The sequence below is a fragment of the Schistocerca serialis genome, unplaced genomic scaffold (assembly GCF_023864345.2).
Source record: "Schistocerca serialis cubense isolate TAMUIC-IGC-003099 unplaced genomic scaffold, iqSchSeri2.2 HiC_scaffold_1417, whole genome shotgun sequence".
In the NCBI taxonomy this organism is placed as follows: Eukaryota; Metazoa; Arthropoda; class Insecta; order Orthoptera; family Acrididae; genus Schistocerca; species Schistocerca serialis.
The window spans coordinates 36,832,376-36,851,671 of record NW_026047644.1 but is presented as its reverse complement, the minus strand read 5'-3'; the positions used below and the strand labels follow the sequence as shown (position 1 = coordinate 36,851,671).

The 19,296-nt window shown below is 50.5% G+C and overlaps 1 protein-coding gene across 1 annotated transcript in view; it reads left to right on the top strand.

The window, feature by feature from the left end:
• Nucleotides 1-19,296, top strand: part of LOC126442989 (uncharacterized) — a 76,360-nt gene that overhangs the window by 14,388 nt on the left and 42,676 nt on the right. Inside the window, exon 2 of the mRNA XM_050090836.1 lies at nucleotides 14,960-15,573. Coding sequence (XP_049946793.1) covers nucleotides 14,960-15,573 — 614 coding nt within the window. The remainder of the gene's footprint in view (nucleotides 1-14,959; nucleotides 15,574-19,296) is intronic.

The following is a 19,296-nucleotide window of genomic DNA, read 5'->3' as shown; positions in this document are numbered from 1 at the left end:
GCATGCCACAGCGATAAAATGCGCCGACAAATGACCCTGCTACAGTCTGAGGAAGGGACACAACAAGAAGCTGTCCGACGTTGGAGGACCGCAGCCTTGGCCGCGGCATCTGCAGCTACGTTCCCAGGGATAACGACATGGCCAGGAACCCACATAAAGCTACCCAGAGAAACGACGTCCACCAGCTGCTGAAGAGAGCGTTGGATCCGGTGCACAAAAGGGTGAGCCGGATACGGATCACTGAGGCTCTGGATGGCGCTCAAGGAATCGTAGCAGATGACATAAGCAGAATGTCTGTGGTGGCAGATGTAAAGAACAGCCTGGTAGAGGGCAAAGAGCTCAGCTGTGAAGACCGAACAATGGGCATGGAGCCGGTATTTGAAACTTTGTGCCCCGACAATAAAGGAACACCCGACCCCGTCATTGGTCTTTGAGCCATCTGTATAAAGGAAGGTCATATTAATGAACTTCGAACAAAGTTCGACAAAACGGGAGTGGTAGACCGAACCGGGGGTAACCTCTTTTGGGAGCGAGCTGAGGTCAAGGTGAACGCGAACCTGGGCCTGCAGCCAAGGTGGCGTGTGGCTCTCACCCACTCGAAAGGTTGCAGGGAGTGAAAAATTAAGGTGTTGAAGGAGGCGACGAAAGTGAACTCCAGGGGGTAGCAGGGCAGAGCCATACAACCCGTATTGACGGTCGAGAGAGTCGTCAAAAAAGGAACGATAAGACGGGTGGTCGGGCATTGACAGTAGCCGACAGGCATACCGACAAAGCAGTATATCGCGCCGGTAGGTGAGTGGCAATTCGCCAGCGTCAGCATGAAGACTCTCTACGGGACTAGTATAAAATGCTCCGATCGCAAGTCGTAAACCCCGATGTTGTATGGAGTTGAGGCGGCGTAAGATGGATGGCCGTGCAGAGGAGTATACGAAGCTCCCATAATCCAGCTTGGAGCGGACGATCGACCGATATAGACGAAGTAGGGCGGTTCGATCCGCTCCCCACGACATACCCCTGAGAACACGGAGGACATTTAAAGAACGGGTACAACGGGCAGCCAAATATGACACATGTGGAGACCAGCTAAGTTTCCTGTCAAATGTAAGACCTAAAAATTTTGTTGTCTCCATGAATGGGAGAGCAACGGGACCAAGTCGTAAGGATGGTGGGAGAAACTCTTTGTAGCGCCAGAAGTTAATACAGACCATCTTCTCGGCAGAAAAACTGAAGCCATTGGCGACACTCCAGGAATAAAGACGGTCAAGAGAGCGCTGAAGACAGCGCTCCAGGACACGTGTACGCTGCGCACTGCAATAGATGGTAAAGTCGTCCACGAAAAGGGAGCCTGATACATCAGCTGGGAGGCAATCCATTATTGGATTGATCGCTATGGCGAGGAGAGCGACGCTCAAAACTGAGCCCTGTGGCACCCGATTCTCCTGGCGAAAGGTGTCTGACAGGACAGAACCCACACGTACCCTGAACTGTCGATCCATTAAAAAGGAACGAATAAAAAGAGGGAGGTGACTGCGAAGACCCCATGTATGCATGGTGCGGAGAATGCCCGCCCTCCAACATGTGTCGTAAGCCTTCTCCAAATCAAAGAACACAGCCGCGGTCGGGCGCTTCCGCAAGAAGTTATTCATAATGAAGGTCAACAAGGTAACCAGATGGTCAACAGCAGAGCGGCGCCTACGAAATCCACATTGTACATTGGTAAGTAGGCGTCAAGACTCGAGCAGCCAAACCAAACGAGAGTTTACCATTCGCTCCATCACTTTACAGACACAGCTGGTAAGCGAGATGGGTCGATAACTGGAAGGCAAGTGCTTGTCCTTCCCCGGCTTAGGAATCGGGACAATAGACTCGCGCCAGCATGCGGGAACATGTCCCTCAATCCAGATGCGATTGTAAGTACGAAGAAGAAAACCTTTACCCGCAGGAGAAAGGTTCTTCAGCATCTGAATATGAATAGAATCAGGCCCAGGAGCGGAGGACCGTGATCGGCCAAGTGCGTTTTCGAATTCCTGCATGGTGAGTGGGGCATTATAACTTTCACAATTCGAGGAGCGGAAGTCAGGTGGCCTAGCCTCCTCTGCCTGTTTGCGGGGGAGGAAGGCAGGGTGGTAATGAGCGGAGCTCGAAACCTCTGCGAAAAAGCGGCCGAAGGCATTGGAGACATCCTCCGGGGCCACAAGGACGTCATTCGCGACCATCAAGCCAGAAACTGGTGAGTGGACCTTAGTGCCAGATAGCCAGCGCAGGCTACCCCAGAGAACAGAAGGAGTAAAACTGTTGAAGGTGCTTGTGAAAGCAGCCCAGCTGGCTTTCTTGCTTTCTTTAATAATAAGACGACACTGCACGTAATCGTTTATAAGTGATACAATTCGCCACTGTAGGGTGGCGTTTAAATGTGCGTAAAGCACGTCGTCGAGCACGTAAAGCGTCTCTACATGCTGCGGTCCACCAGGGGACCGGTACGCGACGTGGAGAAGAAGTAGGATGAGGGATGGAATATTCAGCAGCAGTGAGAATGACTTCTGTGAGGTGGGCGACCTGACGATCGCAGCTTGTGAAGGTTTGATCCTGAAAGGTCATCCTGGAAGAGAAGAGCCCCCAGTCTGCTTTGGAGATGTTCCAACTAGATGAGCACGGGGAGGGGGTATGCTGCAGGAGATGGATAACACACGGGAAGTGGTCGCTCGAATATGTATCAGAAAGTGCATACCACTCAAACCGGCGTTCAAGTTGGGTAGTACATATAGAGAGGTCTAAATGGGAATAGGTGTGAGATGTGTCCAAATGAAAAGTAGGGGCGCCAGTATTGAGGCAGACAAGATTGAGCTGGTTGAAAAGGTCTGCTAACAGGGAGCCCCTTGGGCAGGATGCCGGAGAGCCCCAAAGGGGATGGTGGGCATTGAAGTCTCCAGTTAAAAATGGGGCAGGTAGCAGAGCAATAAGCTGCATCATGTCTGCCCTGGTAACGGCAGATGACGATGGAGTGTAAACGGTACAAATGGAAAATGTAAAAGTGGGGAGAGTAATGCGGATGGCAACTGGCTGCAAGCCGATTTTTTTTTGTGGTTTTAGGGCGCAAAACTTCTATGGTCACTAGCGCCCAGCCCGTGACGTAGGAAACAGGAAAAAAACGAAATTTAAAATCAGCAGCAATGGGAACAAAGTCATAAAATTTGAGAAACTAAATGCAGAAGGAATGCTTAAAAATCCACTATAGAAAGGGGTTGGTTGTCCCCAAAAAAAGGTTCAAATGACTGACGTCATTTCACTGTCACTAATAAACTGTAGAACGCGGTCAGCTGAGCGCGTGTCATCTGCTAAAATCAACGATAGATCAGGCGATAGCTGTAGACGGGAGCGTAACGGATTAAAATAGGGACATTCAATTAAAAGGTGTCTGACCGTCCACAGCTGAGAGCAGTGGGGACATATTGGGGGAGGAGCACCGCTTAAAAGATGTCGATGGCTAAAAAGACAGGCCCTATCCGGAGTCTAGCTAAAATTACCTCTTCCCGACGACGCGTTCGGGAGGAAGAGGTCCAAGCGCAAGGAAGGGCTTTCACTTCCCGCAATTTATTATGGAGAAGTGTTGACCAATGCGCATGCCATAAATGAGCAACTTGGCGACATAAACCGCTCTGTAGATCGGTAAACGGAAGAGACTGAATAGCTGGCCGAGGAAGAGAGACCGCAGCCTTGGCCGCTATATCGGCCGCCTCATTCCCACAGATACCAGCGTGTCCCGGGAGCCAGAGGAACGCCACTGAGACGCCCCCCAGGTGGAGCAAGCGCAGACAGCCCTGAATCCGGTGGACCAGAGGGTGCACAGGGTAAAGAGCTTGGAGACTTAGGAGAGAGCTGAGAGAATCTGAGCAGATTACGTACTGTATCCGCTGATGGCGGCGGATGTAGTGGACAGCCTGGAGAACAGCGTAAAGCTCCGCAGTATAAACCTAACACTGGTCGGGAAGCCAAAAGTGATTTGGGGTGTCGCCAACAATATAGGCACTCCCTACACCTTACGATGTTTTCGAGCCGTCGGTGTAAATAAATGTGGCGTCCGTCATTTGTGCACATAGAGCAGCAAATGCCCGACGGTAAACAAGTGTAGGGGTACCATCCTAGGGAAATTGACATAGGTCTCTGAGCAAGTCGATCCGGGGACGGAGCCAAGGCGGTGCTGTACCCCAAGTTGTCAAGAAGGTTTTAGGAAAGCGGAAGGAAAGAGAATGGAGCAGTTGACGGAAGCGGACTCCCGGGGGTAGTAGGGAGGAGGAGCGGCCTGCATACCCGACATCAAGGGAGGCGTCGAAAAAAAGGTCATGGGCTGGATTAGCAGGCATGGAAGACAGATGGCTAGCATAACGACTCAGAAGGACTGCCCGCCGATTGGATAGCGGAGGTTCAGCAGTCTCAGCATAAAGGCTTTCCACAGGGCTGGTGTAAAAAGCTCCAGACACTAAACGTAATCCACCGTGGTGGATAGAGTCGAGACGCCGAAGAATAGACGGCTGAGCAGAGGAGTAGACTATGCTTCCATAATCCAATTTCGAGCGCACTAAGGCGCGATAGAGGCGGAGAAGGACCACTCGGTCCGCTCCCCAAGAGGTGCCATTCAGGACACGGAGGGTGTTAAGGGAACGCAGACAGCGAGCCGAAAGATAGGAAACGTGGGAGGACCAGCACAGTTTTCTGTGAAACATAAGACCCAAGAATTTAGCGACGTCGGAAAACGGAAGGTTGACAGGACCTAGATGTAAGGAGGGCGGAAGAAACTCCTTACGTCGCCAAAAATTAACACAAACGGTCTTACTGGGTGAGAAACGGAAGCCGGTTTCGATGCTCCACGAGTGGAGGCGATCGAGACATCCTTGAAGAAGTCTTTCAAGAAGGCTGGTCCGTTGAGAGCTGTAGTAGATCGCAAAATCGTCCACAAAGAGGGAGCCCGAGACATCAGGAAGGAGACAATCCATAATTGGATTAATGGCGATGGCGAACACTACAACACTCAGCACGGAGCCCTGGGGTACCCTGTGTTCTTGGGAGAAAGTACGGGATAGAGTAGTGTTCACCCGCACCCTAAATGTGCGCTCTGCCATAAATTCGCGAAGAAAACGGGGTAGCCGGCCTCGAAAGCCCCAAGAGAACAGTGTGCGGAGGATGCCTGTCCTCCAACAGGTATCGTATGCTCTCTCCAGATCAAAAAATATTGCTACCGTTTGGCGTTTCTGGAGGAAATTGTTCATGATGTAAGTGGAGACAGCAACAAGATGGTCAACGGCAGAACGATGTTGTTGGAATCCGCATTGGGCTGGTGTTAAAAGACCGCGGGATTCCAGCCACCAAGCTAAACGGTAATTCACCATACGCTCCAAAACCTTACAGACACTACTCGTGAGAGAAATGGGGCGATAGCTAGAGGGGAGATGTTTGTCCTTTCCAGGTTTCGGAACGGGAACGACAATAGCTTCCCGCCATCGCCTGGGAAAGGTACTGTCGGTCCAAATTCGATTATAAAGGCGAAGGAGGTAGCGCAGGCTATGGGTTGATAAATGCAGCAACATTTGGACATGGATACCATCCGGTCCTGGGGCGGAGGAGCGAGAAGAAGAGAGTGCATGTTGGAGTTCGCGCATGGAGAAAACAGTATTGTAGATTTCACGATTTTGAGAGGAGAAAGCAAGATGTCGCACTTCCGCTGCACGTTTCTTCGGGAGAAACGCTGGCGGGTAATTTGAAGAGCTCGAAATCTCAGCAAAGTGCTGACCCAATGAGTTAGAAATTGCGACGGGGTCCACTAAGGTATCATGCGCGACAGTGAGCCCAGAGACCGGGGAGAAACTAGGCGCGCCTGAGAACCGTCGAAGCCGACTCCAAACTTCCGAGGAGGGAGTGAAGGTGTTAAATGAGCTAATAAAGAATTGCCAGCTTGCCTTCTTGCTATCGCGGATGACGCGACGGCATCGCGCACGGAGCTGCTTATATCGGATACAGTTGGCCAAAGTTGGATGGTGACGGAAAATGCGAAGAGCACGTCGCCGCTCACGTATTGCGTCCCGGCATGCCTGGTTCCACCAAGGAACTGGGGGGCGCCGGGGCAATTCGGAGGTGCGTGGTATTGAACGTTCCGCAGCTGTGAGAATAACGTCGGTAAAATGTGTGACCTCATCGTCGACGCTGGGAAAGCGACGGTCATCGAATGTCGCTAGAGACGAAAGAAGTGTCCAATCGGCTTGGGCAAACTTCCAGCGTCGCGAGCGCATATATGGCAGTTGAGGCTGCAGTCGAAGAACACATGGAAAGTGGTCACTCGAGTGTGTATCATCAAGGGCGAACCATTCGAAGCGCCGAGTTAGCGGAACAGTACCGACCGCAAGGTCCACATGAGGTAAATTTGCCGTGGAGGCAGACAAAAATGTGGGGACCCCAGTGTTGAGGCAGACTAGATCCGCTTGGTGGAAGACGTCTAGCAATAGTGAGCCACGTGGACAAGGATGTGGAGATCCCCAAAGCGGGTGGTGGGCATTGAAGTCCCCAACCAGCAAATAGGGGGGTGGAAGCTGATCAAGAAGATGAAGGAGATCAGCTCGTGCCATTGGTGTAGACGATGGAATGTATACCGTACATAGAGAGAACGTGTATCCAGAAAGGGAAAGACGGACGGCGACAGCTTGGAAGGAACTGTTTAAGGGGATTGGGTGATAATGGAGAGTATCATGGAGCAGAATCATGAGTCCTCCATGGGCTGGAGTGCCTTCAACAGAGGGGAGGTCATATCGGATGGACTGAAAATGAGGGAGAACGAAGCGGTCATGGGGACGCAGCTTTGTTTCCTGAAGACAGAAGATGACCGGCGAGTAGGATCGTAAGGGGATCGACAATTCATCCCGATTGGCGCGAATGCCGCGGATATTCCAGTGGATAATGGACATAGGGTGAACAGAAAATGGAGAAACGTGACCAAGGGTGCTGTCAACTCAACGACTGCTCAGAGCTTGCGACCGACAGCATGGAATGGCATTCAGTCGAAGGCAGAAGATCCTGATCCATAGGTTGGTCAGGAGCAGCTCCTGCCACCAACGATCGGCCAGTTGACCGGCCACCAGCAGTGCGCCTCGGCGACACGGAAGATGGCCGAGGGCGATTTCCGCCATGTGGTGCTGTAGTTGGGACACGCCTTGGCGGAGAAGGAGAGGAACTGTGTTTCTTCGTAGCCTTCTTGGAGGTATGATGTTTAGATGAAGGAGGAACCGATGGTTGTGAAGTTGCGGTACGTAAAAACTCTTCACGAGAATGCTCTTTTTTCGAAGACTTGGCGTCTGACTTTTGGGCTCGAGATTTAGCAGAACCCGACGAGGGGTGAGCCATAGAGTGGGCAGGCGAAAGTGGTGAGGTTGAACGGGCGATCTTTGCGCTGGCCGATCTGACGACCGTGGTACTAAATGTGAGGTCGCAAGTCTGCGTGGCCGCCTCCTTTGTTGGCCGAGGAGAAGCAAGGACAGTGCTGTATTTTCCTTTCTGAGGCACGGTGGGCTGTCGACTGGCGAGTAACTTTCGAGCAGCAAAGGTCGACACCTTTTCCTTCACTCTTATTTCCTGGATGAGCTTTTCATCCTTAAAAACGGGGCAATCTCGAGAGGAAGCAGCGTGGTCACCCATACAGTTGATGCAGTGAGGGGATGGAGGTGGACAAGCACCCTCATGGGCATCCTTGCCACACGTAACACATTTGGCCGGATTGGAACAGGACTGGCTGGTGTGATTGAACCGCTGACATCGATAGCAACGCGTAGGGTTTGGGACATAAGGGCGAACGGAAATTATCTCATAGCCTGCTTTGATTTTTGATGGGAGTTGAACTTTGTCAAATGTCAAGAAGACAGTGCGGGTTGGAATGATGTTCGAGTCAACCCTTTTCATAACCCAATGAACAGCGGTGACGCCCTGGTCAGACAGGTAGTGCTGAATTTCTTCGTCAGAGCGTAATCGTTTATAAGTGATACAATTCGCCACTGTAGGGTGGCGTTTAAATGTGCGTAAAGCACGTCGACGAGCACGTAAAGCGTCTCTACATGCTGCGGTCCACCAGGGGACCGGTACGCGACGTGGAGAAGGAGGGTGAGGGATGGAATCTTCAGCAGCAGCGAGAATGACTTCCGTGAGGTGTGCGACCTGACGATCGCAGCTTGTAAAGGTTTGATCCTGAAAGGTCGCCCTGGAAGAGAAGAGCCCCCAGTCTGCCTTGGAGATGGTCCCATTAGAGAAGCACTGAGAGGGGGTATGCTGCAGGAGATGGGTAACACACGGGAAGTGGTCGCTCGAATATGTATCAGAAAGTGCATACCACTCAAACCGGCGTGCAAGTAGGGGAGTACATATAGAGAGGTCTAAATGGGAATAGGTGTGAGATGTGTCCGAAAGAAAAGTAGGGGCGCCAGTATTGAGGCAGACAAGATCGAGCTGGTTGAAAAGGTCTGCTAACAAGGAGCCCCTCGGGCAGGATGCTGGAGAGCCCCAAAGGGGATGGTGGGCATTGAAGTCTCCAGTTAACAAAAATGGTGCAGGTAGCTGAGCAATAAGTTGCATCACGTCTGCCCTGGTAACGGCAGATGACGATGGAGTGTAAACGGTACAAAAGGAAAACGTAAAAGTGGGGAGAGTAATGCGGATGGCAACTGGCTGCAGGCCGGTTTTTTTTTTTGTGGTTTTAGGGCGTAAAACTTCTATGGTCATTAGCGCCCAGCCCGTGATGTAGGAAACAGGAAAAAACGAAATTTAAGATCAGCAGCAAAAGAGTTGTGGACCCCCTGGGGGGGGCTGCAGGCCGGTGTGCAACGTCATGGGATCGTAGTAAATATCATCCCGGACCAGCAACATAACCCCTCCATGAGCTGGGATACCTACCACAGGGGGTAGGTCAAAACGCACAGAGGTGTAGTGTGCCAAGGCAATTTGATCGCATGGGCGTAGCTTCGTTTCCTGGAGGGCTACGACGAGCGGACGGTGCAAGCGGAGCAGCAACTTCAAGTCCTCTCGGTTGGAGCGAATGTTGCGAATATTCCAGTGAATAAGTGCCATCGTAAGAAAAGCAAGATGAGGGAAGTGGTCACCTCGAAGGCCGCTTAGGGCCTGGCTTCGAGCGAGCACTGCCGCCGCTATCAGTAGGCGGACAGTCATCGTCCATTGGGTCTGTAGGGTCATCGGCCATCTCGGGAGGATGACCGGGAGGGGGAGCTTCCTCCGCCAGTGATTTTTTTTTTTTTTTTTTTTTTTTGTGGTTTTCGGGCGCACAACTTCAATGGTCATTAGCGCCCTGACTACTCTAAGAATGCACCGCGAGGCACAAGTTGACAACAACAACTAAAAGGGAAAACACAATAAAAGACAGACTGACAGGCATAGGATTAAAAAACATCATCAAATGTCCGTAGCGAGGTGTGTCAAATTGATAAAACAAAGAACACGAGCAGCTGCTCGTGGGTCATCCGCTAAAATGGCATCGAAAGTATTAGGCAGGTTAAGATCGAGGCGCAGTGTGTTAAGATCAGGACAGGACATTAAAATGTGTCTAACCGTCAGCAAGTGCCCACATGGGCAGAACGGCGCCGGCGCAGCCGTCAGCAGATGGCGATGGCTGAACCGGCAGTGTCCAATTCTTAACCTTGCTAAAACGACCTCCTCCCGCCGAGAAGGGCGTGAGGAGGACGTCCAAGCCACGGGAAGAGGTTTTAAGGCCCGAAGCTTGTTGTCGGTAAGTGCAGCCCAATCGGCATGCCACAGCGACACAACGCGCCGACAAATGACCCTGCTAAAATCGGACGAAGGGACACAACAAGAAGCTGTCCGAGGCTGGAGGACCGCAGCCTTGGCCGCGGCATCTGCAGCTTCGTTCCCAGGGATACCGACATGGCCAGGAACCCACATAAAGCTAACCGGCGTACCGACGTCCACCAGCTGCTGAAGAGAGCGTTGGATCCGGTGTACGAAAGGGTGAACCGGGTACGGATCACTGAGGCTCTGGATGGCGCTCAGGGAATCTGAGCAGATGACATAAGCAGAATGTCGGTGGCGGCAGATGTAAAGAACAGCCTGGTAGAGGGCAAAGAGCTCAGCTGTGAAGACCGAACAATGGCCATGGAGCCGGTATTGGAAACTTTGTGCCCCGACAATAAAGGAACACCCGACCCCGTCATTGGTCTTAGAGCCATCTGTATAAATGAAAGTCATGTTGTTGAACTTCGAACGAAGTTCCAAAAAACGGGAGTGGTAGACCGAACCGGGGGTGACCTCTTTTGGGAGCGAGCTGAGGTCGAGGTGAACGCGGACCTGAGCCTGGAGCCAAGGTGGCGTGCGGCTCTCGCCCACTCGAAAGGCTGCAGGGAGTGAAAAATGAAGGTGTTGAAGGAGGCGACGAAAGCGAACTCCAGGGGGTAGCAAGGCAGAGACATACAACCCGTATTGAAGGTCAAGAGAGTCGTCAAAAAAGGAACGATAAGACGGATGGTCGGGCATTGACAGTAGCCGACAGGCATACCGACAAAGCAGTATATCGCGCCGGTAGGTGAGTGGCAATTCGCCAGCGTCAGCATGAAGACTCTCTACGGGACTGGTATAAAATGCTCCGATCGCAAGTCGTAAACCCCGATGTTGTATGGAGTTGAGGCGGCGTAAGATGGATGGCCGTGCAGAGGAGTATACGAAGCTCCCATAATCCAGCTTGGAGCAGACGATCGACCGATATAGACGAAGTAGGACGGTTCGATCCGCTCCCCACGACATACCACTGAGAACACGGAGGACATTTAAAGAACGGGTACAACGGGCGGCCAAATATGACACATGTGGAGACCAGCTAAGTTTCCTGTCAAAGGTAAGGCCTAAAAATTTGATTGTCTCCACGAGTGGGAGAGCAACGGGACCGAGTCGTAAGGACGGTGGGAGAAACTCTTTGTAGCGCCAGAAGTTAATACAGACCGTCTTCTCGGCAGAAAAACGGAAGCCATTGGCGACACTCCAGGAGTAAAGACGGTCAAGAGAACGCTGAAGACAGCGCTCCAGGACACGTACACACTGCGCGCTGCAATAGATGGTAAAATCGTCCACGAAAAGGGAGCCTGATACATCAGCTGGGAGGCAATCCATTATTGGATTGATCGCGATGGCGAAGAGAGCGACGCTCAAAACTGAGCCCTGTGGCACCCCATTCTCCTGGCGAAAGGTGTCGGACAGGACAGAACCCACACGTACCCGAAACTGTCGATCCATTAAAAAGGAATGAATAAAAAGAGGGAGGCGACCGCGAAAGCCCCATGTATGCATGGTGCGGAGAATGCCCGCCCTCCAACAGGTGTCGTAAGCCTTCTCCAAATCAAAGAACACAGCCGCGGTCGGGCGCTTCCGCAAGAAGTTATTCATAATGAAGGTCGACAAGGTAACCAGATGGTCAACAGCAGAGCGGCGCCTTCGAAATCCACATTGTACATTGGTAAGTAGGCGTCGAGACTCGAGCAGCCAAACCAAACGAGAGTTAACCATTCGCTCCATCACTTTACAGACACAGCTGGTAAGCGAGATAGGTCGATAACTGGAAGGCAAGTGCTTGTCCTTCCCCGGCTTAGGAATCGGGACAACAATACACTCGCGCCAGCATGCGGGAACATGTCCCTCAATCCAGATGCGATTGTATGTACGAAGAAGAAAACCTTTACCCGCAGGAGAAAGGTTCTTCAGCATCTGAATATGAATAGAATCAGGCCCTGGAGCGGAGGACCGTGATCGGCCAAGTGCGGTTTCGAGTTCCCGCATGGTGAATGGGGCATTATAACTTTCACAATTCGAGGAGCGGAAGTCAGGTGGCCTAGCCTCCTCTGCCTGTTTGCGGGGGAGGAAGGCAGGGTGGTAATGAGCGGAGCTCGAAACCTCGGCGAAAAAGCGGCCGAAGGCATTGGAGACAGCCTCAGGGGCCACAAGGACTTCATTCGCGACCTTCAAGCCAGAAACTGGGGAGTGGACCTTAGTGCCAGATAGCCGGCGCAGGCTACCCCAGACAACAGAAGAAGGGGTAGAACTGTTGAAGGTGCTTGTGAAAGCAGCCCAGCTGGCTTTCTTGCTTTCTTTAATAATACGACGACACTGAGCACGTAATCGTTTATAATTAATACAATTCGCCACTGTAGGGTGGCGCTTAAAGGTGCGTAAAGCACGTCGACGAGCACGTAAAGCATCTCTACATGCTGCGGTCCACCAGGGGACCGGTACGCGACGTGGAGAAGAAGTAGGGTGAGGGATGGAATATTCAGCAGCAGCGAGAATGACTGCCGTGAGGTGTGCGACCTGACGATCGCAGCTTGTGAAGGTTTGATCCTGAAAGGTAGCCCTGGAAGAGAAGAGCTCCCAGTCTGCCTTGGAGATGGTCCAACGAGAGGAGCACGGAGAGGGAGTATGCTGCAGGAGATGGATAACACACGGGAAATGGTCGCTCGAATATGTATCAGAAAGTGCATACCACTCAAACCGGCGTGCAAGTTGGGGAGTACATATAGAGAGGTCTAAATGGGAATAGGTGTGAGATGTGTCCGAAAGAAAAGTAGGGGCGCCAGTATTGAGGCAGACAAGATCGAGCTGGTTGAAAAGGTCTGCTAACAAGGAGCCCCTCGGGCAGGATGCTGGAGAGCCCCAAAGGGGATGGTGGGCATTGAAGTCTCCAGTTAACAAAAATGGTGCAGGTAGCTGAGCAATAAGTTGCATCACGTCTGCCCTGGTAACGGCAGATGACGATGGAGTGTAAACGGTACGAAAGGAAAACGTAAAAGTGGGGAGAGTAATGCGGATGGCAACTGCCTGCAGGCCGGTGTGCAACGTGATGGGATCGTAGTAAATATCATCCCGGACCAGCAACATAACCCCTCCATGAGCTGGGATACCTACCACAGGGGGTAGGTCAAAACGCACAGAGGTGTAGTGTGCCAAGGCAATTTGATCGCATGGGCGAAGCTTCGTTTCCTGGAGGGCTACGACAAGCGGACGGTGCAAGCGGAGCAGCAACTTCAAGTCCTCTCGGTTGGAGCGAATGCTGCGAATATTCCAGTGAATAAGTGCCATCGTAAGAAAAGAAAGATGAGAGAAGTGGTCACCTCGAAGGCCGCTTAGGGCCTGGCTTCGAGCGAGCACTGCCGCCGCTATCAGTAGGCGGACAGTCATCGTCCATTGGGTCTATAGGGTCATCGGCCATCTCGGGAGGATGGCCGGGAGGGGGAGCTTCCTCCGCCAGTGAACGGCCAGATGTACGGCTACCAGCGGTGCGGCCAGGCGAAACGGATGACGTCCTGGGGCGGCAACCGCTGGGTGGCGCAGGAGGAGAAATGCGCCGTGGCGGAGAAGGAGAACTGTGCTTCCTATGCGCCTTTTTGGAAGGACGTGTAGTGGAAGTACCGGTCGGAGGCTGGGAGGTCGAGGTACGGAGGAAGTCTGCACGGGATGGTTCCTTCTTGAAGGCCCGCGCATCTGACTTCTGGGTCTTCGTCTTAGCAGAAGCTGAGGAAGGTGCTCGTGTCTGTGGGGTGATGGGAGGAAGAGGAGACGTCGACCGCGCGATCTTAGCACTGGCCGAACGGACGACCGTGGTGCTGAAGGTCAGATCGCATGTCTGGGTTGCTACCTCCCGGGTAGTCCGAGGAGAGGCGAGGACAGTACTGTATTTCCCCGCTGGGAGCAGCGTGGGCTTCCTACTAGCCAATAGCTTGCGAGCAGCCGAGGTGGACACTTTCTCTTTGACCCGAATTTCTTGGATACAGCGTTCTTCCTTATAGACAGGACAGTCGCGGGAGGATGCGGCATGGTCACCCTGACAGTTCACACAATGAGGAGACGGAGGTGGACAGTCACCCTCATGGGCATCCCTGCCACAAGTGACACATTTAGCCGCATTGGAACAAGACTGTCGAGTATGATTGAAACGCTGACACTGGCAGCAGCGCGTAGGTGTCGGGACATAGGGGCGAACAGAAATAACCTCGTAGCCCGCCTTGATGCGCGATGGCATCTTAACACTATCGAAGGTCAAGAAAATTGTCCGGGTCGGTACAAGGTCATTGTTGACCTTTTTTATGACCCTATGGACAGCCGTCACGCCCTGCTCAGCGAGGAATGATTGAAGCTCTTCGTCAGTCAATCCGTCGAGGGAGCTAGTATAGACTACACCACGAGACGAATTCAAAGTTCGGTGGGCCTCCACCCGGACAGGGAACGTGTACAGGAGGGTGGCCCGAAGCAGTTCTTGTGCCTGAAAGGCACTCTCAGTTTCTAGTAATAAGGTGCCGTTACGCAACCTGGTACAAGATTTGACAGATCCGGCTATGGCATCTACGCCCTTCTGAATAACGAAAGGGTTGACAGAGGAAAAATCCTTTCCGTCCTCAGATCGAGAAACTAAGAGGAACTGTGGGGCAGGCGGTAGTACTTTTGTCACTGTTGGCTGGTCGCGTTTCCGTTTTTGGGTCGAAGTCGAAAGAGATGGAGTAGAATCCATTGCGGAGGAATCCCCCATGATTGCCAGCGTCTCCGATGGCGCGCTCCTTCCTTGTGGGGACCCTCTCAGAGGGCACTCCCGCCTTAGGTGAATGTTTACACCTCAGGTCACACCTCCCGAGAAACAGACGGAGGGACCAATCGGCATGGTCAGAAGGTATCAGCTCAGGCAATCACCCCTCCCCGGGCCTGGCCTTTACCAGGGGGTACGCGCGTGCCTTACATGTCTACCCAGGGCGGGGACTTACGCGTTACCCCGTCACCGGCTACGCGTGCGAACGCGTGGGTCGGCCTTCAGGCACGCACAGGGAGGAAGGAAGAAGAGGAAAAAGAAGAGAGAGGGAGAAAGAGGACAGCCTGTCGCAAACGCCGAGGCGGAGACCAGAGAAGGCAAGGAGAAGAAGGCAAGGAGAAGAAGGCAAGGAGAAGAAGGCAAGGAGAAGAAGGCAAGGAGAAGAAGGCAAGGAGAAGAAGGCAAGGAGAAGAAGGCAAGGAGAAGAAGGCAAGGAGAAGAAGGCAAGGAGAAGAAGGCAAGGAGAAGAAGGCAAGGAGAAGAAGGCAAGGAGAAGAAGGCAAGGAGAAGAAGGCAAGGAGAAGAAGGCAAGGAGAAGAAGGCAAGGAGAAGAAGGCAAGGAGAAGAAGGCAAGGAGAAGAAGGCAAGGAGAAGAAGGCAAGGAGAAGAAGGCAAGGAGAAGAAGGCAAGGAGAAGAAGGCAAGGAGAAGAAGGCAAGGAGAAGAAGGCAAGGAGAAGAAGGCAAGGAGAAGAAGGCAAGGAGAAGAAGGCAAGGAGAAGAAGGCAAGGAGAAGAAGGCAAGGAGAAGAAGGCAAGGAGAAGAAGGCAAGGAGAAGAAGGCAAGGAGAAGAAGGCAAGGAGAAGAAGGCAAGGAGAAGAAGGCAAGGAGAAGAAGGCAAGGAGAAGAAGGCAAGGAGAAGAAGGCAAGGAGAAGAAGGCAAGGAGAAGAAGGCAAGGAGAAGAAGGCAAGGAGAAGAAGGCAAGGAGAAGAAGGCAAGGAGAAGTCAAGGGAAAGAGTAAGGAAGACAGTGAGGTGGAGAAGAGCAAAGAAAGGAACCAACAAAAGGAAGGAAGAAACGAGAAGTGAAAAACCAAAAAGACCACGATGATAGGTCGTGGAACCGTCCGTCTCCGGACGCAGGCGCTAACTACCCCCGTGAGGGGGATGGACTCCTTTTAGTCGCCTCTTACGACAGGCAGGAATTCCGCGGGCCTATTCTAATCCCCGGACCCGCAGGGGGGGACCGAGATGTGTAACCAATGGCACCCGACACCATCACGCCGGGTGATACGCCAGTATGGTGATGCAAAATACACGTTTCCAATGTGCATTCACTGCGATGTCGCTGAACACGGATGCGACCATCATGATGCTGTAAACAGAATCTGGATTCATCTGAGAAAATTATGTTTTGCCATTCGTGCACCGAGTTGCTCCTGTCTGTGATTCAGTGTCAAGGGTAACTGCAGCCATGGTCTCCAAGCTGATAGTCCATGCTGCTGCAAACGTCATTGAACTGTTCATGCAGGTAGTTGTTGTCTTGCGAACGTCCCCATCTGTTGACTCAGGGTTCGAGACGTGGCTGCACAATCCATTACAGCCATGCGGATAAGACGCATTTCATCTTGACTGCTAGTGATACGAGGCCATTGGGATACAGTACGGCATTCTGTATTACCCTCCTGAACACACCGTTCCATATTCTGCTAACAGTCATTCCATCTCTACCAACGTGAGCAGCAATGTAGCGATACGATAAACCACAGTCATGATAGGCTACAATCCGACCTTTATCAAAGTCGGAAACGTGTTGGTATACTTTTCTCCTCCTTACACGAGGCATCATCACAACGTTTCGCCAGTCAACTGCTGTTTGTGTACGAGAAATTGGTTGGAAACTTTCCTCACGTCAACACGTTGTAGGTGTCGCCACCTGCGCCAACCTTGTGTGAATGCTCTGTAAAACTAATCATTTGCATATCACACCATCTTCTTCCTCTCAGTTAAATTTCATGTCTGTAGCACATCATCTTCGTGGTGTAGGAATTTTAATGGTCAGTAATGTATGTTATTGTACATGTGTGCACTTTCACAAAAGTGTCCCACACTTCTAGTAACAAATGTGATATCTACATAGTTGTTACAAAAGTTATTTGTGGTACAAGAAGATGACCATTGATTAAAAGTGAAACAAACATACAGCTTTATTTCAGGTGTAGAGTTGGAAAGCAAGGTAAATTGTGGCCTCTACACCTATGTTGCACCCCAATTTGTCTAAACTGAATGCCTGGATGCATGGAAACGGCTTTTTCATTAAGTTTACTGTGCCAATGATGTGAACCCACAAATCATACACAAGTTTGCTATTTTTGCATGGTGCCTCCCTCGAGGAAAGGGGTCAGTCAACTTTAAGAGGAACAGGAATATTCAATACCATGATATTCTACCTGTCATTCATGTTGTGGTTCATTGCAAAGGATTGCTAGTTCCAGTTCCCTGACATGCACCATCATTGAGCATTGATAACAATGACTCTGAACTGACACAGACAAAGTGTGATCATCCACCAATGACAGTCACCATTGTCACCAGGAAACCACACAAAATCCTGTAATGTGACCTCAATGATCTGATTAGGGATTTAGATCTTCCAAAGCATAATGCTCAACTGTTGGCATTATGACTGCAGCAGTGGAATCTCCTTGCTGACTTGGGAAGGCAAGCCAACATTACATTCTGCAGTGACTGAATTTGTTTGATGTCCTGAACATCACATATAAATAGGAAAAGTGGAGACCTTTTTTATAGACAAACCTGAAGGCACTGCTGTTACCCAATATTAACAAAAGGCCATCCACCGATATTCATTATAAACTACATTAATAACAATAAGCACTAACTCTTTAAGTGGGACAGGCAGACATGATAAAAACAACATACAGGGAATGGCCTCCATGAGCAGTTCTGGTGCCTTGGTCAAAAAATATTGGCAAAGAAGCTCTAGTGAATCCAAACAATATTGTTCTCCAATCACTGAACATTACACGGACTTGACAGCATTCAGTAAGGCTGTGCACAGGAATGAAGCAGGATTTCAGCACTTGTGTGAGAAGTTTCCATGACTCAGAACAGAAAATATCCGAAAGTGGATATTCATTGGTTCACAGATATGCCAGCTGTTGAGGGTAACACACTGATTCCACTACCCCCGATCAGCTCCACGAATGGCGTTGCTCTTGGCAAACAGGAGACCTGAAAATTACGTGGTCATTATGGATGAACCCATTCATGCTTTAAAGTCACTGGCTGCAACATGGCACTGGAGATGCACTTCCTTTACTTCCACTTTGATGTGCTCCTAGAGAACTGTGGTGTATTAAGTGATGAGCACAGTGAACACTACTATCACAACTTTTCTCTCATGGAACAGCAGTACACTGGATTGTGGGCTATGGCTGTGTTGGCCACTACTAACAAGGGGAAGGCAAAGAAGCAGCACAAATAGACTAGGTAAGTTCAATTAATGTAGACACTAATCAGCGAGAGCACTATGCTCTCCTACCAAATAACTGGTATGTCCATCTTTGGCACAGATAACCACAGCTATACATTGTGACGTGGAAGCAATGTGGCCTTAGACGGTTGCTGGAGGGAGTTGGCACCACATCTGCATGAACAAGTCACTTAATTCCTGTAAATTAGGAGGTGAGGAGGGGCACGAACTCTGACACCTCGTCCTTTCACCTCCCAGATGTGTTCTGTTTAGTTGTGGGCCCAGTGCATGAATTGGAACTCACCAATGTGTTCCTCTAGCCATTCCATCACACTCCTGCCATTGTGACATGGCACACTGTCATACTGGAAAATACCACTCCCACTGGCAAACTTGACTGTCATGAAGTAGTGCACATGGTCTGCAATAAGTGTGTGACACTCCTTGGCTGTCATGGTACCTTGCATGAAAGCAAAGGCAAAACTGAACCAAACTTGAGTGATTCCCTTAAAGAAGGAAGGAAACTGTCAAAAGACTAGTTTTGTAAACAGCTTTCTAATGGACAAAAGGTGTGCTGATTTTGGTTAGCATAGAGTAAATCAAAAAATTTAAAAAATTAAAAATGGTTTGTTTTGCAAATCATGCGAAATATTTAACAATAACTTATTTGAGCAAACTCTCTTATGGTTAAGGAAGTGTTGAAGGTTAAACAAAACAATTCCAGAGTACAAAAACGAATTGAGCCCCAAAAAATAGTTTTGCTCATGGTGAACATTAGAGGCATCTCTACGTACAGGTGGCATTGACAAACAGTTGCAACAACAAATATCAGATAAGAAGGATTGTAAATCAGTTTTAGTTGTCACTGCCAGTATGATTCTGTATTTGGCATAACAGGGCACCCATATTAAAGCTTTAGATGAAATATCTTGACACTGGCGCTCCAAGTTAAAGGAAGTTCTTGAGCACCATCAACAATGTCTCATCACACCAAACTGCGGGAGCTGTAAGGTTGTCACAAAAAAATGTCTACTTGTCATATGGCATCCAAGATGAGTTTTTGGAAACAATTATATGCAAAATAAGGAATAAATAGTAAGTAATAAACAAAATACTTTTCAATCAATCATGTTTGTTTGGACTCCCGATGGAAGTAATGTTTAGCACATATCACAAATTATCAGATATGTGAGATTCAATGGAACAGGTGCAGAGATTTGGAAAAGTGTCATTGAAAGTTTTTAG